This window comes from Mobula birostris, chromosome 2 (genome assembly GCF_030028105.1).
Source record: "Mobula birostris isolate sMobBir1 chromosome 2, sMobBir1.hap1, whole genome shotgun sequence".
NCBI classification, from domain to species: Eukaryota; Metazoa; Chordata; class Chondrichthyes; order Myliobatiformes; family Myliobatidae; genus Mobula; species Mobula birostris.
The window spans coordinates 236,115,849-236,136,498 of record NC_092371.1 but is presented as its reverse complement, the minus strand read 5'-3'; the positions used below and the strand labels follow the sequence as shown (position 1 = coordinate 236,136,498).

Below are 20,650 nucleotides of genomic sequence, written 5' to 3'. Positions count from 1 at the left end.
TGCTAGAATCTTTCCTGTAATACCATCCGCTAATAGCTTGTTAAGCAGCCTCATGTGTGGCATCTTGTCATAGGGTTGTAAATCCAAGAACACAACACTAACCGATTCTCGTTTTTCTATCCTGCTTGTTATTTCTTCAAAGAATTCCAACAGATTTGTCAGGCAAGATTTTCCCTTGAGGAAATCATGTTGACTACAGCCTGTTTTATCATCTGCTTTGAAGTACCCTGAGACCTCATTCTTATAATCAGCATCTGGAGGTCTGACTAACTGGCCTATGGTTCCCTTTCTTGTTCCTTTCTCCTTTCTTAAAGAATGAAGTGACATTTGCAATTTTCCAGTCTTCCAGAACCTTTCCAGAATCTAGTGATTCTTGAAAGATCCTTACTGATGCCTCCATGCTCTCTTCAGCCACCTCTTTCAGTCACATCTGGTCCATGTGACTTACCTACCTTCAGACCTTTCAGTTTTCCCAATAACCTCCTCTCTAGTCATGGTAATTTCACAAACTTCATGATGCTTGACACCAGGAACTTCCTCTGTGAAGACTGATGCAAGATACTCTTCATTTCATCCGCCATTTCATTGTCCCCTGTTTCTACCTCTCCAGTATAGTGGTCTGATTTCCAATCTTGCCTCTCTTTTATAATTTATTGCAGTCCTGGCGACAGCCTTGTAAATTCTCTCTGTACTCTTTCAATCTTATTCATATACAGTATTTCCTGTAAGTAGGTGACCAGAATTGCACACTATACTCCAATTAGGCTAAGCTTATCTTAGAATGGATGTGCTGAAACTGGAGAAGGTTCAAAAGAGGTTCAGGAAAATGACTCCAGGATTGAATGGCTTGTTATATGAAGAGCATTCGATAGCTCTGTGCTTGTATGCACTAGAATGCAGAAGAATGAAGGGTGACCTCATTGAAACCTATTGAATGGTGAAAGGCCTTGATACACTGGATGTGGAGCGGATGTTTCCTATGGTGGGAGAGTCTTAAGACCAGAGGACACAGCCTCAAAATAGAGGGTTGTCCCTTTAAAATGGAAATGAGGAATTTCTTTAGCCAGAGAGTGGTGAATCTCTGGAGTTCATTGCCATGGGCAACGGTGGAGGCCAGGTCTTCATGTACATTTAAGGCAGAGGTTGATAGATTCTTGATTGGTCAAAGCATGAAAGAGTACGGGGAAAGGCAGGAGATTTGGGGTTGAGAACAAAATTGGATCAGCCATGATGAAATGCCGGAGCAGACTTGATGGGCCAAATGGCCTAATTCTGCTCCTATATCTTATCTTAAGGTTATTTTAAAAGATCTGTTAACTGCAAAGTTAAAAACAAAATGAAGTCAGTCAGCACTTGTGGAAATAGAAATGAAAGTAATTTTTCAAATTAATGACCTATTTGCATATACAGATAGTGGGATCAAAAATATGAAGAGGTTAAATGGCAAACGAGTGAAATCACAAAATAACAAGTATCTACCAGCACAGGTGCAGGATAGTTATCTGAAGTTACTGAAGAATGGGAAAACTAAGCTGGAAATCTCAGAATAAAAAAAATACTCCAAAGGCCTTTAGCTGAAAGCTGTTGAATTCCTGTTGGGTCTGGGAAGCTGTAAAATGATACGAAGGGGAATGTGATGCTGTCTCTTGAGTTCAACGTTTGTAGGAAACCAAAGAAAGTTAGGCCAGATTGGGACTGAAGAAAGTGGTCAGTTAGTTTGCGTTTAGTTTCCCTCCTGTACACAAGACCAATATATGGGAAGAAAATGCTGTACAATAAAGTGTATATATGTCAGTGCTTTATCTGTGAAGCCTTGGAAGGGAATTTGAAAGGGTAGGTGTGTAACCACTGAAGGATATCTTGGGAATAGGGCTACTTATTGATGGATGTGGAAGAGTGAACTACACCACCCAGAAAGGAAGGATAAGAGAAGGTATGTTTAGTTGTGACATGGCTTTGGAGGTGTTGGAAATTGTTTGGGATGAACCATTGAATATGAAGGCCAGTGGAATGGAAAGTGAGCATGTGTTTTCCTATCCTGGTACTTGTAGGTAGGTGGGAAGTGGAACGCAAAAGGTCAAAGGCCTTCTATGGAAACCAGTATCAGTGAGACAAGTCTGCAGAAGAAACTGGTAAAATGTTGTGAGCGCGTAGTGACTTCTGGACATTAACCTATCCTCTAATGTACAGGCTGAGATGTTGACAAATGGAAGAGTTGGGTGACTATGTGGAAGTGGGGGGAGTTTGGAAATTGGAATTGAAAGGGTTCGCAGGTCCAATTTAATGTCAAACAAATGTATATAATATACATCCTGAAGTGTTTTTTCTTCGCATACATTCAGGAAAACGGAGTGCCCCAAAGAATGAACGACAGACGTAAGAACCCCAAAGATCCCCCCCAGCTCCCCTCCCTCCCGCGGGTAAGCGGTAGCAAGCCCATTGGCAAAAAAAAGCATAGGCACCGCCACCAAGCACTTAAGCGTGAGCAAAGCAATAGCAAAGACGCAGACTTGCAGTTACCCCAAAGATGTTTCACCCGGCATTCAACATACCACAGGCTCTCTTCTCTTCCTAATAAGGGAGAAGGAGGTGTCTCCGTTTTTTTCCCAGCGAGCGAAGAGGCGTATCAAACAACTTGCTAGTTTACAATGTTAAAAGTCCGTTTTGTCGCTTTTTCTGAGCTCTGTTCCCAAAGGTCTCAAAGATGCTGGGTCTTTGGGCACACAGCAGTAGATTTTCCGACTCCCCGGACGACACACAGGTGTCCTGCTGTGACACCGACTCTCGATCTGCCCATCTCCAGAGCCCCGAGATCTTAGGCTTACAAATCTGAGCTGGACTCTCAGGCCAAACCCTTGGCATGCTGAACAACAGCCAGTCCTGAAACCCCGAGAACGGGTCCCATTCCCGCAAAGAACCAAAGTCAGCGTGTAACTCCAGGTCAGGGTCTTCAGAAGAACCCTGAAAGGGGAAAATAAAGATATTAAAGATGGAAATAGAGCTGTTTCCGAAGATGCAAGCAAAGGAGGCTCCATTTAGCGCCATCTTAACCGCTCCACAAAGAGTTAAATCCTTTTGTTCAGAGAGGGGAAGAAGTGGCACCAAAACAGTTAATATACCAAAATAAAAGATGAGAACGGATATGTGATTTGGACTCACAAGAACAAATTGGTGCTTATTTGTTTCAAATTATGGGAGGGGTGGGGTCACCATTTTTATGCAATAAATATGCCTCAGAAGAAACAGGAATTAAATCCTGATTTTTTTTTATTTCTTGAAGACATTAATTTTAGAGAAACAATGTATAATCTCAGTTATCTGGTGTTCTTGGGAAATGGAGATCACTGCTTGCATGAGAAGTGCTAACAAATAACTACATCACACGCATTATTGCAAGCATGTCTTTAAATAATTTGCGGAAATATGTCATCTCCCTGTCTTCTTAAATAACGATCTTTATGACTAACCTGTATTCATTTAAAATCTAGCACATGTCCTTTTTGCTGATTGCATAATAATTAAATTTGGATTCTGGATAAGCAAGAGTTTACTGTAGAACAATTGTTGAATATTATAAATACATTAAAGTACTCCTCTTTTCCAATTCCAAAATGTGATGATTTAAGAAATTGAGATTTCCTGAATATTATTCAGTACATTTTAAAGTGGAATTCAGTTATAAGTAATAAGCTGTTAGTTCTACTGGTTGTTAATCCTTTTGTTCTCCACACATCCACAGAGTTCATAGAGTTTTTTTATCCTGAATTTACCATGGGAGAGGGAAGAGTAAATATGCAGCACATGTTGAGATTACTGTTTCTGTGCTTCATAAATATACAGGTCGACCTTCACTAATCCGACTACCTGTAATCCGGTTCCTTCGATAATCTGGCACTGATTATGCTTAATGTGATCCTTCTGTAATTCGGCATTTTCACTAATCCGGCACTCCTCAGGTCCCAGTGGTGCCGGATTAGTGAAGGTCGACTGTATATATTACATGCATATTTATAATCCTTGCACAATTAATCACAACTGGTTTAATTATAATACCATATTTTTAAATATACAGTCGGCCCTCCTTATCCACGAGGGACTGGTTCCGAGACCCCCCTGCAGATACTAAAAAACGCGGATGCTCAAGTCCCTTATTTAACCTGTCTCAGTGCAGGTGGACTTTAGGACCCAGGGCAGCACAGGACCTGCCACCCTCAGTGTTTCTGTTCCGCTGACTTATAATACCTAATACAATGTAAATGCTATGTAAATAGTTGTTATACTGTAATGTTTAGGGAATAATGACAAGAAAACAAGTCTGTACATGTTCAGTACAGACGCAACCATCGTAGCTCTTCTGGGAACGCTGGTGCCGATTCTCCCGTGATCTTTAAGTTCTTGAGGCCATAGCACTTTACATAGCCAGCCAGCCATCCCTAGCACTAACACTTACACAAATTTCAGCTTCCTTCTGCTTTATTGTACGAATACTTGATTCATTCTTACCGACCTTACGGCTCACTTCTAATGCAACATGCCACTTTTTAAAAGATCGAATATTTCTAATTTCTTGGCGAGAGATAGCACCTTATGCTCCCTCTTAGCCTTTGAGGAATTGCTTTACCACGTAATTGCTCTTTAGGAGCTATTTTTTCACAGAAACAAAGTCACGAACGAACGAGACACGAGGCGAACAATGCTCGAACGAGTGCTGGAGAGAGAACTTCCAGGTTTTCCCGATTCGCAGTTGGTTGAATTTGCGCATGCGGAACTCGCGGATAAGGAGGGCCGACCGTAAATCATTAATTACTGACATTGCCAATCTAAGAAGTACTAGTTGTAGTAACTTACTTACTTATTGCCTGTTACGCTGCTGGCATTTAGGGCAGCAGTGAAGGTCCTCCATCTCTGAGGTGTTCAGGGTTTCCCTCAGTTTTCACTATAGTCAGTTATGAACATCCCAGATGGAGACACAGAAATACTGTCTATTAACCCTGAGCTGAACCTCCAAACCTGGAGGATCAGTGGACCACTTAGTCTGACCTCTATCCTTTGACCTGTTTGGCATGAGTGACCCTACCTAGAGCCAAAGCATAAAGCCCTGACTCCAGCCAACATAGCTCTCTGAGGTCGTTGGGGCATGTAAGTCTCCAGACCCAACAACAAGACTGTGGTCCTCTTGGAGGATTTGTAGTAATTTGTATCGTACTAATTGTGTAATAAAATTTTATGACATAGTATATTTAAATGGAAATTGTATTAAACTATTTGATAAAATATTAATGGAAATGTTTATAGTAATGTCAGTATGTTTCAGCTTTTGACAAAATGCCTGAAGAAGCATTGAAATTTCTATGTGATCTGTGATTTGATGCAATATCTCTGAATTTGTTAAATAAACATTAAAATAACATTAATTTTTCTGAGATTTTACATTGATACTCATCAATACGAGTGTTTAAAAACAGCAGGAGACAATTCTTTTGGTACAGGGCACTTTCCAATGCCGCCTTGCTATAGGAAAGAAGAAAACTCACTCTTACCTTTTTGTATCCCTTTAGGTCAAGCAACTGTTCCAGTGTAAATTAACTCCCTATTAAAAAAAAATCCGACATTGTTTGCCAAAATTTATTTAGATTGGATGCAGTGCATCATGGAGAGCCATTCTTTTGTATTTGAGATACAGCAGCAAGTAAATCAATGTAATTAGATGTGTGTAGTACATCAATATTATGTACTGTGCATGCTTCTTGGATTTATTATGCACATATACTAACAGAATGGAATTGTGTGAACATACATGTTTTAAAAAGGGCTACATTTCAATGTAATCACTATTATGCCTCACTCTTTTCAATGCAGTGATTATTTATTGATTTTTTTTTCTCCTGTGCATGCACTATCTAATTTATTTAGCTCAAGTAAATTTACATGTGAAAGCAATTCCATTGCATTTGGCAGTTCTAGGCAATAAAAATAACCTTTTTGAGATTGGAATACATCAATTGTTTTTGACTTTCTTGCTTCTATACATTTACCTAGCTGTGAGAACTAGGTAAAGGCAAATAAGTAGATCATAAGATATAGTAGCAGAATTAGGCCATTTGGCCCATCATGTCATCATGGCTGATCCATTATCCCTCTCAGCCCCAATTTCCTCCCTGTATCCTTTCATGCTTGACTAATCAAGAATCTATCAACCTCTTCCTTAAGTATACTGAATGACTTGGCCTCCACAGCTGCCTGTGGCAACAAATTCACAGATTTCCCCACTCTCTGCCTCTTCATCTCCACTCTAAATGGTCCAGTGAAGCAAGGCTTCACCAGTGCTTTGTAAAGCCTCAACATTACATTCTTGCTTGTAATGTTCTGATGCTTCTGAAAATATTGAACTTAAGCTGTCTCCAATTTAAATTGTGGGGTTGGTGCTGTCTTCTTAGAGAAAATCGCAGAAGACAGGTGGATGGCGTGGAGGCATTTGTGATCTCAAGAGAGAATGAAGTTGTTTGGGGAAGATGCAAGCCAGTGAGGACAATGAATAATTTAAGGGTGGGAAGGGATGTGTTCAGTGTAGAGCATGAGAGGCATCTAGTATACAGTGAGGTGTGATAATTGAGGGCCCTAGCTAGAAAGCACTCCTTTCTCTTCCAGGCTGAAGGGGTTCAAAGTAAATTTATTCTTTAAGTAAATATATGTCACCATATATAATTTGTTTTCTTGCAGGCATACACTACTGTGCAAAAGCCTTAGGCGCACATATATGGCTAGGGTGCCTAAGCCTTTTGCACAGTACAGTAGTAATTCGATGTGTTGCACTGGATTGCTGCTGCTGCAAAAAAGCAATAATAAACCTGATTCTGATATGAGTCTCTATTGTGGACTGAGAGTGGAAAGGGGGCAGAGGGAGGGGAATCATGTTGGAAAAAAGGGGAGGGAGCAGGAAGTAGCAAGGAGACGTTTTGTAATGATCAATAAACCATTTGTTTGGAATCCAATTTCCTTGGTTGGTGTCTGAGAGCTGAGTGTGTCTACTCCTGCGTCATCTCCCAGCCCTGGGACCTGTCCCACACTCCTCCCGTGGCGCTCCTCTCTTGCCATTCCCAAGATCCTTACAAACTTGCTGTTTGCTGAATGTTGAAAAATACAGCACTGTGCAAAGGTCTGACACCCTAGCTGTATATATGTGTTTACAACTTTGGTACAGTACTGTACTCAGTAAATCCAAAACCATAATAGAATCAACAAAAGACCGCACCCAATGGGCAAACAAGCTCTGTGCAAAAGACAACAAAACGTGCAAATACAGAAGAAAAGAAATAATAACAAATATGCAATAAATATTAAGAAGAGGAGATGAAAAATCCTTGAAAGGGAGCCCCTCCTGTACATTGCTGAGACCTGTCATAAATTTGGGGACTGCTTCGTTGAGCACTTCCGTCCATCTGCGAAAAGTGGGACTTCCCAGTGGTCAAATATTTTAATTCCAATTCCCATTCCCATTCCGACATGTCTGTTTATGGCCTCCTCTTGTGCCACGATGAAGTCACCCTCAGGGTGGAAGCCAAACACCTTATAGTCCATCTAGGTAGCCTCCCACAATATGGCATGAATATTGCTTTCTCCTTCAAGTAAAACAAATTTTCCCATATATTTTCCCTTTCTCTTTTCTACCCTCCTATCACCTCCCTGTGGTAGCCCTCCTCCTTCCCTTTTTCCTATGGTCCACTTTCCTTTCCTATCAAATTCCTTCCTCTCTAGCCCTTATCCTTCCTAACCACCTGACTTTACCTATCACCTTCTAGCTAGCCTCCTTCCCTTCTCCTGCCTTTTTATTCTGGTGTCTTTCCCAGGGTTTTGGCCTGAAACGTTGACTATATATTCATTTCCAAAGATGCTGCCTGGCGTACTAAGTTCCAGCATTTTGCGTGTGTCCACTTTTAGTAGTTGACACATGAAATACTAGGTTCGCTTAACAAGACATCTATTGTTTTTTTGATCGTTCCCCTTGTAAAAATGCACTTTGTGGGTATGTTGTAAGATCAGAATCGGGTTTAATATCACTGGGAGATGTCGTGAAATTTGTTGCTTTACAGCAGCGGTACTTTGCAATAAGACCATAAGGCATAGGAGCAGATTTAGGCCATTTGGCTCATCATGTCTGGTCCAACCATTCTATCATGGCTGCTTTATTACCCCTCTCAACCCTATTCTCCTCCCCATAATCTTTGACACTCTTACCAATGTAGAATCTATCAACCTTTACTTTAAATATACCCAACGACTTGGCCTCCACAACCGTCTGTGACAATGAATTCCACAGTTTCACCACACTCTGGCGAAAGAAGTTTTCTCCTCCTCATTGTTCTAAAGAGATGACTTTCTATTCTGAGGCTCTGCCCTCTGATACAAGTCTCCCCCACTATGGTAAACATCCTGTCAACATTCATTCTATCTAGGCCTTTTAATGAGATCCTCTGACACACAGACACACACACACACGCACGCTTGCTCACTCACTCGCTCTTCTAAACACCAGCAAGTATAGGTCCGGAGCCATCAAACTCTCCTCAAACATTCACCCTTTTGTTCCCCGGCTCATTCTCGTGAATTTCCAATGAAACCTCTCCAATGCCAGTACATCTTTTCTCTGAAAAGGGGCCCAAAGCCGCACATGATACTCCACATGCATTCTGATCAATGCCTCATAAAGCCTCACCTAATAATATGATAGTTGAGATTAACAAGGTTACTCATAAATACAACGAGTAGTAAAGGCTTTGGAAGACTCGTCAACCTTGAGACTATTTAGGCACATATGTTGTTTGACTGATTTATTCAATAGTTATTTTTTTATTTGAATAAATCAAAGAGTGAACCTTTAAAATGTTGATGTGCTTTAGAATTGTAAAAGGGCAATTGGTTGATATTTAAATAAGTAATCCTAGGCAATCTTTCAGAGATTTACTGAACTATCATTGGGTACTGTGTCTGTAAAAAGTTTATATGTTCTCCCTGTGACTGCTTGGGATTCCTCCTGGTCTTCTGGTTTCATGTCATTTGATTGTTTACTGTCACTTCCAGTACACAAGTGTACAATAATTTGTGTGGATGAGTGTAGATGAGGGAAATGTACAGTCAATGATTTGAATCAGGCCCTTGATCTTGTCCAGCTGAAGGGTCTCGACCTGAAACATCAACTCTCCAGTTCCTTTCATAGATGCTGCATGACCTGCTGAGTTCCTCCAACATTTTATGTGTCTCTGAATTCCATCATCTTGTGTCTCTAAGACTGATTCTAATACTGTTAGAACATACGTTCAAAAGTATGTAAGACAGCATGTGCTAAAAGCATTCCAAGATTCAAAATAAAAGGTTTTTAAATGTTATTTCTAGTACACATGCGTAAAGGAAAATGAAATAATTGTTATTCCAGATCCAATGCAACACAAAATAAATACAATAAGATGAAAAATAATAATAAAAAAACACAATAAATGTAAATATGTAAGATAGCTTGTGTACAGAGATTGTATGTCCATAGAGTGACACTAGGCACAGGAGTGTCTGTAAGTAATGTTACAGACAGGGAATGATAAAGTAGTGGTGGTGGGGGGGGGGGTATGGAGAGGAGGGTCAGTGGATGGAGCCTTAATGCTTCAGTAAAGTAATTGTTTTTGAGTCTGGTCGTGGATGTAGCCTCCTCCCTGATGTGAGTGGAACAAACAATTCTTGAGCAGGGTGGGTGGGGTCCTTCAGAGTGTCGCTGGCCCTTTTCTGTATAAATACTGTATGCCCTTGATGGCAATTAGGCTGGTAATGCATTGGACAGTTTTGACTACCGATTGTAGAGCCTTCCTATCCACCACAATGTAGTTTCCAAACCATTCAGTGATGCAGCATGTTAAGATTCTGTCCACTGCTATCTGTAGAATGTAGAGTTCTCCCACTTTCCAAAGTCGTACGGTTAAGGTTAGAGAATTGTGGGCAGGCTGTGTTGGTGCCAGAAGCACGGCAACACTGGCGGGCTGCTCAGCACAATCCTCACTGATTTGATTTGATGCAAACGGAGCATTTCACTCTATGTTCCAATGTACGTGTGACAAATAATCTCTTTATCCTCTGCGCTTTCGAGAAATACTTCAAATTAATTCTTCTGTCAACTTTTATTTTATCCCTTTGAAACTTGTCAAATTTCATATATATTTATATAATGTATTATTTCAGCTTTGTTCCCCATGGTGCATATGTTATATTTTGAAACACTGAGAATTTTTAAGAAAGCATTTTACATTTTTTATTGAGCTCCAAAATAAAGGGTAAGAAGTGGTTCTAAATTTTCTCTTTGTAGAACTTGAGTAAGACCATAAGATATAGGAGAAGAAGTAGGCCATTTGGCCCATCAAGTCTGCTCGGCATTCAATCATGTGCTCATCCAATTCTTCCAGTCATCCCCACTTCCCTGCCTTCTCCCCATACCCTTTGATGCCCGGGCTAATCAAGAACCTACCTATTTCTGCATTAAATGCAGCCAATGACTTGGCCTCCACAGCTGCTCATGGCAACAAATTCCACAGATTTACCACCCTGTGACTGAAGTAATTTCTCCGCATCTCTGTTCTAAATGGACTTCCTCCATTCCTGAAGTCGTGCCCTCTTGTCCTAAACTCCCCTACCATGGGAAATAATTTTGCCATATCTAATCTGTTCAGGCCTTTTAACATTTGGAATGTTTCTATGAGATTCCCCCCCCCCCCACCCATTCTCCTGAACTCCAGGAAATACAGCCCAAGAGCAGCCAGACGGTCCTCATACAGTAACCCTTTCATTTCTGGAATCGTTCTCATGAATCTTCTCTGAACCCTGTCCAATGTCAGTACATCCTTTTGAAAATAAGGGGCCCAAAACTGCACACGATACTCCAAGTGTGGTCTCACGAGTGCCTTATAGAACCTCAACATCACATCCTGACTCTTGTATTCTATACCTCTAGAAATGAATGCCAACATTGCATTCGCCGCCTTCACCACTGACTCAACTTGGAGGTTAACCTTTAGGGTATCCTGCACAAGGACTCCCAAGGCCCCTTGCATCCCTGCATTTTGAATTCTCTCCCCATCTAAATAATAGCCTGCCCGTTTACTTCCTCCACCAAAGTGCATGACCATACACTTTCCCACATTGTATTTCATTTGCCACCTCTTTGCCCATTCCACTAAACTATCTAAGGCTGCCTGTTTCCTCAACACCACCCGCTCCTCCACCTATCTTTGTATCATTGGCAAATTTAGCCACAATCCCATTAATCCCATAGTCCAAATCATTGACATATATCGTAAAAAGCAGCGGTCCCAACACCGACCCCTGTGGAACTCCGCTGGTAACCTGCAGCCAGCCAGAATAGGATCCCTTTATTCCCACTCTCTGTTTTCTGCCAATCAGCCAGTGCTCCACCCATGCTAGTAACTCCCCTGTAATTCCATGGGCTCTACATCTACTGCATTTCCTTTGTCTACCCTGCTTGTAATTTCCTCAAAGAATTGCAGTAGGTTAGTCAGGCAGAATTTTCCTTTCAGGAAACCATGCTGGCTTTGGTCTATCTGGTCATGTGCCTCCAGGTATTCAGTAATCTTATCCCTAACAATCGATTCCAACAACTTGCCAACCACTGATATCAGGCTAACAGGTCTATAGTTCCCTTTCTGCTGCCTCCCACCTTTCTTAAATAGCGGAGTAATGTTTGCAATTTTCCAGTCAAGTCAAGTCACTTTTATTTTGTCATTTTGACCATAACTGCTGGTACAGTACACAGTAAACACAAGATAATGTTTTTCAGGACCATAGTGCTACATGAACAATACAAAAACTACACTGAACTACGTAAAACAACACAAAACTACACTAGACTACAGACCTACCCAGGACTGCATAAAGTGCACAAAACAGTGCAGGCACTACAATAAATAATAAATAATAAACAAGACAGTAGGCACAGTAGAGGGCAGTAGTTGGTGTCAGTCCAGGTTCTGGGTATTAAGGAGTCTGATGACTTGGGGGAAGAAACTGTTACATAGTCTGGTCATGAGAGCCTGAATACTTCAGTGCCTTTTGCCTGGTGGCAGGAGGGAGAAGAGTTTGTATGAGGGGTGTGTGGGGTCCTTCGTAATGCTGTTTGCTTTACGGATGCAGCGTGTTTTGTAAGTGTCTGTAATGGCAGGAAGAGAGACCCCGATGATTTTCTCAGCTGACCTCACTATCCGCTGCAGGGTCTTGCGATCTGAGATGGTGCAATTTCTGAACCAGGCAGTGATGCAGCTGCTCAGGATGCTCTCGATACAACCTCTGTAGAATGTGGTGAGAATGGGGGATGAGGATGAGTCATCCGGTACAATGCCAGAATCTGTCCATTCTTGAAAGATCTTTGTTAATGTCTCCGCAATCTCTCCAGCTACTTCCTTCAGAACCCAAGGGTGCATTCCATCAGCTTCAGGAGATTTATCCACCCTCAAACCATTAAGCTTCCTGAGCACCTTCTCAGTCGTAATTTTCACTGCACATACTTCACTTCCCTGACACCCTTGAATGTCTGGTATACTGCAGACGTCTTCCACTGTGAAGACTGATGCAAAATACGCATTCACTTCCTTTGCCATCTCCGCGTCTCTCATTACAATGTCTTCAGTACACTGCAATCAAGCTGTCTTGATGACACCCAATGAAAATAGTTCTGTTTTTAAATGAAAAATCAACTGTTTGGCCATTCAATAGTTATCTTTTCTGTCTTAGTTTTGGAGCTGGACTGGATACATTTTTGGTCTCATATTAGTATAACAGTAGTTTTATTTTCCCAAACGGGATGAATTCATTGTGTCAGGCAGAATCTATTGAGTGAAAAAAAAACAGTCATTGTTGTAGCTTGAGAGCCTTCCTAAAGACAGAAGAGAAGAGGGAGATAGCAAGTATAAAGGGTGGGGAAGTGGAGCGAGAGCTGGTGGGTGGTAGGTGAATCCAGGTGAAAGGGAGGAAGATAGGGAGGTGAGTGGGGTAGTGGGAATAATGTAAGCAACTGCGAGGTGATAGGTGGTATTGTCCAAGATAAAATACGAGGGGTAATTGATAAGTTCATGGCCTAAGGTAGAAGAAGTCAATATTAGAAAACCTAGCACATTTATTTTTAAAGCAATGCACATAAAAGTTGCTGGTGAACACAGCAGGCCAGGCAGCATCTCTAGGAAGAGGTGCAGTCGATGTTTCAGGCCGAGACCCTTCGTCAGGACTAACTGAAGGAAAAGTGAGTAAGGGATTTGAAAGTTGGAGGGGGAGGTCCAAAATGATAGGAGAAGACAGGAGGGGGAGGGATGGAGCCAAGAGCTGGACAGGTGATAGGCAAAAGGGATACAAGAGGATCATGGGACAGGAGGTCCGGGAAGAAAGACAGGGAGGGGGGGGGCCCCAGAGGATGGGCAAGGGGTATATTCAGAGGGACAGAGGGAGAAAAAAGAGAGTGAGAGAAAGAATGTGTGTATAAAAATAAGTAACAGATGGGGTACAAGGGGGAGGTGGGGCATTAGCGGAAGTTAGAGAAGTCGATGTTCATGCCATCAGGTTGGAGGCTACCCAGACAGAATATAAGGTGTTGTTCCTCCATCCTGAGTGTGGCTTCATCTTTACAGTAGAGGAGGCCGTGGATAGACATGTCAGAATGGGAATGGGATGTGGAATTAAAATGTGTGGCCACTGGGAGATCCTGCTTTCTCTGGTGGACAGAGCGTAGGTGTTCAGCAAAGCGATCTCCCAGTCTGCGTCGGGTCTCGCCAATATATAAAAGGCCACATCGGGAGCACCGGACGCAGTATATCACCCCAGCCGACTCACAGGTGAAGTGTTGCCTCACCTGGAAGGGCTGTTTGGGGCCCTGAATGGTGGTAATGTATGTTGCTTGAATTTCCAGCATCTGCAGAATTCCTGTTGTTTACATTTATTTTTCCTACATTTACACACTTAGTCTAGCGGTCGTGGAGCATACGGATCACTTCTTTGTAGAAGTCAGCGTCTTGGACCTCCAGAAAATGGTCCACAGCAGGGGTGATTGATAAGTTTGCGGCCTAAGGTAGAAGGAGATGACAACTTCAAACTTACTGCATTGTCACTCAAAGAGTTGAACTGCACGTGCATCTAACGAGAGCTGTATAACTCATCTCCTTCTACCTTAGGCTATGGACTTATCAATCACCCCTGCAGTGGACAACTTCTACAAAGAAGGGATCCGTATGCTCCACGACCGCTGGACTAAGTGTGTACATGTAGGAGAGGACTATGTTGAAAAGTAAATGTGCTAGGTTTTCTAAAATTGACTCCTTCTACCTTAGGCCACAAATTTATCAATCACCCTCTTATGTTTTTGGCTTTAAAAAATACTTTAAAATTCCTTTTTCGTCATATCTAGTATTCACGTTTTGAGAAACGTATTGCCTGTGGCTTGCTGTTGAAAAACTGAATCCACAATAAATATCTTAATAGGATTCTTTGGCACTGATACTTGCTTTACTTGATCGTCAGCACTCAGCTGATGAACTATATTGGAACTACAGTTAAATCACTGAGATTTAATGATGCTTGAAAAACTGCAGTTTTTATTCTTGTAACATTTTCATTTTTACTAGGTGATATTGGAAACTACTATTATGGCCAGGGACATCCCATGAAACCACATCGAATCCGTATGACCCATAATCTACTGCTGAATTATGGCTTATACCGAAAGATGGAAATTTATGTAAGTTGGTGCTTGTATTTTTTATTAACCTGAGTGGTTGAAGATTAAAGAAGAGTTGACAATAATACAACCTGGTTATTATTTTTATTTTTCCACTAGCGACCACATAAAGCTGTAACCGAGGAGATGACGAAGTACCACAGTGATGACTACGTCAAATTTCTGCGATCAATACGACCAGATAACATGTCAGAGTACAGCAAACAGATGCAAAGATGTAAGAATATAATTTAAACTGTTTTGTACAATACAATTTTATGATGAACTGTGGAGGATATTTTAAAAGTCGTGGAGGATATTTTAAAAGTCCACTGATATAATCCCAAACCAAGCTACTAATTGCTTTTATTCCAAAGTTCCACATGTCATCTAAAATGTAGTAGAAAAGTTCAAAGTGGTTGTTTCTCTCTTTTTCAGCTGCATATTTGAAATTATTCTGTTTCTAGTTAGTAAGAAAGAAATAATTGATTTTCTTTCCTCGTCCATAAGGAAGCATGGTACGGGAAATAGATATACAATCTTGTGGAGTCATACAGTGAAGTTGAACAGAGTTAAGGAACTCCTAACGTCTCTCAGAATTGCATTGAAAAAATCTTTGGAGTAAATTAATTCAATATTGGAAGAGGCTTCAATTTAAAATGCCACCCAGCAGTTGGTGCTCAGTATTGAAAAGACATATCTGACTATGTTACATGCTCAAAACCATTTAAACCTTCAACTTTCTGATTTGAAAGCAATATCAGTTGAATTATAGTTACGCTGAAATGGTAGTAGTAGGAATCCTGATAAATTCAGGGTGCCATACGTGATTTTACTGCTAAGATGTATTTCACTTCTGACTTAGGGCTGCTTTTGCTATATTTGTACAGATACTTCCATTCTGAATAAGCCAGCTGAAACACTCTGTCTATTTAAAAAGAGTAATCAAAGTAATTAATTATTAATTTAAATGTTTTCTGTGATTGCTGTCAATATTTTCCAAAATTGCTTTTGTTCCTGCAGTTAACGTTGGAGAAGATTGTCCCGTATTTGACGGAATGTTCGAATTTTGTCAGTTATCAACGGGAGGTTCAGTCGGTGAGATTTTACAAAGTTTCTGGGATGTACTTTAGCAGCAAAAGCTATTAAATTGTCATCGCAATTTAGCGAACTATTTCAAAATTCATTACAAATTCTATTGCAAGTCAAATTTCTACCATGTCAAAGAAAATATTGCTTTTTGTTTTCTACATAGCTGCAGCAGTAAAACTCAACAGGCAACAGACTGACATTGCAATCAACTGGGCTGGAGGCCTTCATCATGCCAAGAAATCTGAGGCATCAGGTTTCTGTTATGTCAATGATATTGTTCTCGCCATCCTTGAATTGCTGAAGTAAGTAAATTAGTTACTGTCTTTCTGAAGTCAGTCACTGACCTAATTTGGCTTATTCTACAGACGTGCAATTTACTGCATGAATAATTCAGTGGAATTTTCAATGCTCTAAAATTGCTAAATTGACTAAATACTAAATTTCCAAGGAAGTCCCTGTACAATATACTGTACTTTTTAAAGCTGGTAGTATTGATGATGACACAATAGCGTAGTGGTTAGCACAATGATCTACAGTATCAGCAACCCAGGTTAGATTCCTGCGGCCGCCTGTAAGGAGTTTCTCCCCATGACCACTTGGGTTTCCTCTGGGTGCTCTGATTTCCTCCCACAATACAAAGACATGCTAGTTGGTAGGTTAGTTGATCATTGTAAATGGTCCTGCGATTAGGCTAGGATTAAATCGGGGTGGTTGCTGGGTGGTGTGGCTCAAAGGGCCAGAAGACCTATTCCACACTATGTAAATTTTTAAAAATATAGAAATATAGCATAAAATCGATCATCTGTCGCACCCAATCTATGCTGAAATCTTATCTCTGATCAGAGCTGCTTTTCTTATCCACAAGCGTGGGTTTGTCTTTTACCCATATCTGTAATCCATTGTTATTTCTTTACAGTTTCCTTTTGTCTTTTTATTTAATTATTTAGTTTGCTACCTTTTCAGTAGCATCTGCAAGTCTGGGTGCTACTCTCTCCTGCCCAATATATGCATCATTGATTTGCACAGAATCTGTGCCAGAACACTCTCCTGCGTACCATTGTGACTGACTTGTAAACACTTTGAAAAATCTGATAGGGCCCTTCTTTCTAGTTTTTAATCTAGTTTGCTCCTTTTTATCAGTACTGTGCTTCTGTTTTCTTAAAGAAGAGAAAATCTGCCATTGCTGGACATCCAAGGCAACACACACAAAATGCTGGAGGTACTCAGTAGGCCAGGCAGCATCTATGAAAAGGAAAAAATAATCGATGTCTCGGCCCAAAACGTTGACTGTTTACTCTTTTCCATAGATGCTGCCTGGCCTGCTGAGTTTCTCCAGCATTTTGTGTGTGTTGCTTTTTCAAATAACCTGTTTAAAATCACGTTGCTGTCTTCTCATCTAGATATTTAATGCTTTCTTCAATTTCAGCTTCCTGTTTTTGTCTACAATACTGTACAGAACAGCTAATTGAAAGTACGTATGTACAGTACTGTGCAAAAGCAAATGTGTGTAGCTAGGATGCCTAAGAATTTTTGCACAGTAGTGTAAGCTGTTTTATTACATTATTTCCTGCTTGAGTTAATTTTGCTTTGATTTAAAGCACATGATGGAAAGATATCCATATCCATCCTCTCTTTGCTCTTGAAACAATACCTGTGACTATTAAGTTGGTGTAAATATTGGTAAACATTTAGTAGATACGGTACTGTGCAAAAATCTTAGACACACCAGTTATCAAAATCTGCCAAAGACATTTGCATAGTACAGCACCTCCTTGCTTACCATACTTTGAATTAACTGTTCTGTGATTACACAGTACTTATCTAATTGTTCCCTTTATAAACTGTTTGTTTTATTGGTCATTTTCAGTACAGTCTTGAGAACACCTGAATTTCCCATTTTCTTTCCACTTTGAATCCCTCATCCTCCATCCACCCTAAATAATTTCCACAAACTCCTTATAATCTGAGTACTTACTTTGCCTTCAGCTTGCCACCATCAGTATTTTTCCTTCTAATACCTCTTATCACTAGTCTATGGATTAAGTGTTTATTTATTCTGTGAATGCCAAATCAAGCTACTTGCTAATTATATCTGCCAAATTCTATTGTCCCTCAGAACCCACATCTTCTAATGAGTAAAATAAAATTTGTTGCAATATAGTGAACATCTTCTCATCATGCTTCCCCTCTTTATCTTAACATCTTTGTCAATGTAGAAATGAGTGATTAAGAAAAGATTGATTCTATATGTTCTCTTAATATTTTTTGTAGCATCATTATTTATCAGGCTGAATTTGATGGTGTATATTTGTCCTATATCTTTTCAGTCTTTTTAAAGCTATTCCAATATTGGTTTCCTTGGAGTCGATCTTTTTTGTTTCACTTTGGGCAGCTTGCTTTTCGTCATTATAAAAGTTTCCTCTATTTCTGTCTCGTTTTGTCTAATTTTCCTAAGTGTTCAACAATGAGTCTGTAAATAGCATCATATTATGATCATTTGTCCCAAAATGTTCACTTGTATCAATTATTTCCCCAACCAATGTCTTGTTATTCATAATTAAAGTTAGTAATGCATCTGCGCTTGTAGAGAATAGATAATATCCAACCCACACATTAGAAATTTTATCTCCTTTTCTCCCTCTTTTCTAATTATCATGCCCTTTAATTCTAGATTCTCCAGCCAGAAGAAGCAACCTCTTATCTATTCCATCAATCTTTATTTTATAGTATTTTCAAAAATACCATGCTCCACTTCGAAACTCCAGTGAATGTAGGGTAATTAGCTCAGTCTCTGTTAATAGCACAACCTCCTCACCTCAGGATTCACCTTAGCATATCAATACCTTGCTGCAGTCCACGCCCCCTCCCTTTGCAATTTTGTAAAAGCCCAATTCAGCTGTTCAATGAAATCAACCATATGAAAGATTAACAAATATTATCAATAAAGACAATAAAATCAGAAGGAAATGCTAGTTTCCTACCTATTGACCAATTAGATATAAATTTCCATTAAAGAAGAAAGAAAGGGCACCAGGTGAGATGGGGATTGAATTATATGTAGAATGGACTAGTAGATGTTTAAAACTCTTGTATAAAACCATAAGAATTAGGCCAGTTGGCCCAAAGCATCTGCTCCACCATTTCATCATGGCTGATCCATTTCCTTCTCAGCCCCAATCCCTTCATGCTTTCCATTGATTTCAATGGACGGGAAAACAATTAGGGGTATAGCAAGTTGCTGAACTGCTTCTGTGTATTTTGTCTCTTACTGAAGCTTAAATTTCACCCACAAGATATTCTAACAATTTAACGCTGAAGCCACATTTGAAGCAAAAATAGAAATTCTATCCTATTCCAACAGCAAATCATTAATGTTTTTATTCTTGACTTGGCAGTTTGGTCTACATATATCTATAACAATAACTTATTCAATGCTATTAATAAAAAAAAAGTCTTGAGAAGAATTACAAGAAAGGTTTTACACTATTGTGCTGTTTTCCAGTATAAGAATCCTGATAGATTAACAATGTGTCAAATGACACATATTTCCACCCTATTTTTGACAACTTCTCCCTTCCTTTCCGGTCCCAATTAAGGGTCTAGACGCAGAACATTAACAGTTTATTCCTTCCCATAGATGCTGCCTGACCTGCTGAGTTCCTCTAGCATTTTGCCTGTGTTTTTCTGGATTTCCAGCTTCTGCAGAATCTGATCTTTATTTCCACCTTTGCAATATTGCCTGATATTACTTCTGCCTCAGCTCATCCTCATTCATGTCTTTGTTACTTGCGGACTTGATTAACCTAAAACAGTCCAAGTCAGTTTCCCTAACTCTACTGTACAGTTCTGGCTTCCTAAGTCTGAACTCTCATGAGGGTCAATTCATTATAATTGCTGGCCTGTATTAGCTCTTCATTAAACAGAAACACAATTTTGGCCTGTTAGTTAATCTAAAATTTAATAGTTCCACCTTTAGAACCTAGTATTCGATTATCAAGGCACAATCTTCAACTTTCCTCAAAAAATTTAATAATATTTCTGCTTTGCTTTCTTCATTTAATGCAGTTTTAAAATAATTTAAATGCTAATCTTTGACCAAGCATTTGGTTATTTGTCCTCAACAGGTCAGGCAGCATCTACAAAGGGGAATAAACGGTCAATGTTTGGGGCCATGATCCAAGACTCTCGGCCCAAAATGTCAACTCCACAGATGCTGCCTGATGTGCTGAGTTCTTTCAACATTTTGTGTGTGTGTTGTTCTGGATTTCGAGCATCTGCAGAATCTCTTGTGGTTATGGTTATTTATTCTAACTTATGTTTGGATCATTTTTGTTTGATCCATTGAGAACCTTGGGACACTTCTGTGCATGGATACTGTAAAGATGGATACTGAAGAATCTCTTTGAAATGGCTACAAATTAATTGGATCACGATGTTCCATGTGAGCACCTTTTTTTCATAACAGGATGTATTTTCTCTTTCTGCAGATACCATCAAAGAGTTTTGTATATTGACATAGATATCCACCATGGAGATGGGGTGGAAGAGGCCTTTTATACAACAGATCGTGTAATGACTGTATCATTCCATAAGTATGGTGAATATTTCCCTGGCACAGGGGATCTTCGGGTAAGTACAAAACAAAAACAACAGATACTGAAAATCTGAAGTAAAATCAGGAACTCCTACAGGTTGACAACAGGTTGGGCAGTAAGTGTGGAGAAGTAGTCAAAGGTGATACTTTGGGCCTTAAATCTGAACTGATGTAAAGTTAGAAACTACCTGTTTTAAGTTGTAGAGAAGGAAGAG

General features: G+C 40.0%; 1 protein-coding gene across 1 annotated transcript in view; it reads left to right on the top strand.

Moving 5' to 3' along the window:
- Window positions 1-20,650, top strand: part of LOC140194139 (histone deacetylase 2-like) — a 68,257-nt gene that overhangs the window by 22,522 nt on the left and 25,085 nt on the right. Inside the window, exons 2-6 of the mRNA XM_072251617.1 lie at window positions 14,658-14,770; window positions 14,870-14,987; window positions 15,773-15,847; window positions 16,005-16,143; window positions 20,329-20,470. Coding sequence (XP_072107718.1) covers window positions 14,658-14,770; window positions 14,870-14,987; window positions 15,773-15,847; window positions 16,005-16,143; window positions 20,329-20,470 — 587 coding nt within the window. The remainder of the gene's footprint in view (window positions 1-14,657; window positions 14,771-14,869; window positions 14,988-15,772; window positions 15,848-16,004; window positions 16,144-20,328; window positions 20,471-20,650) is intronic.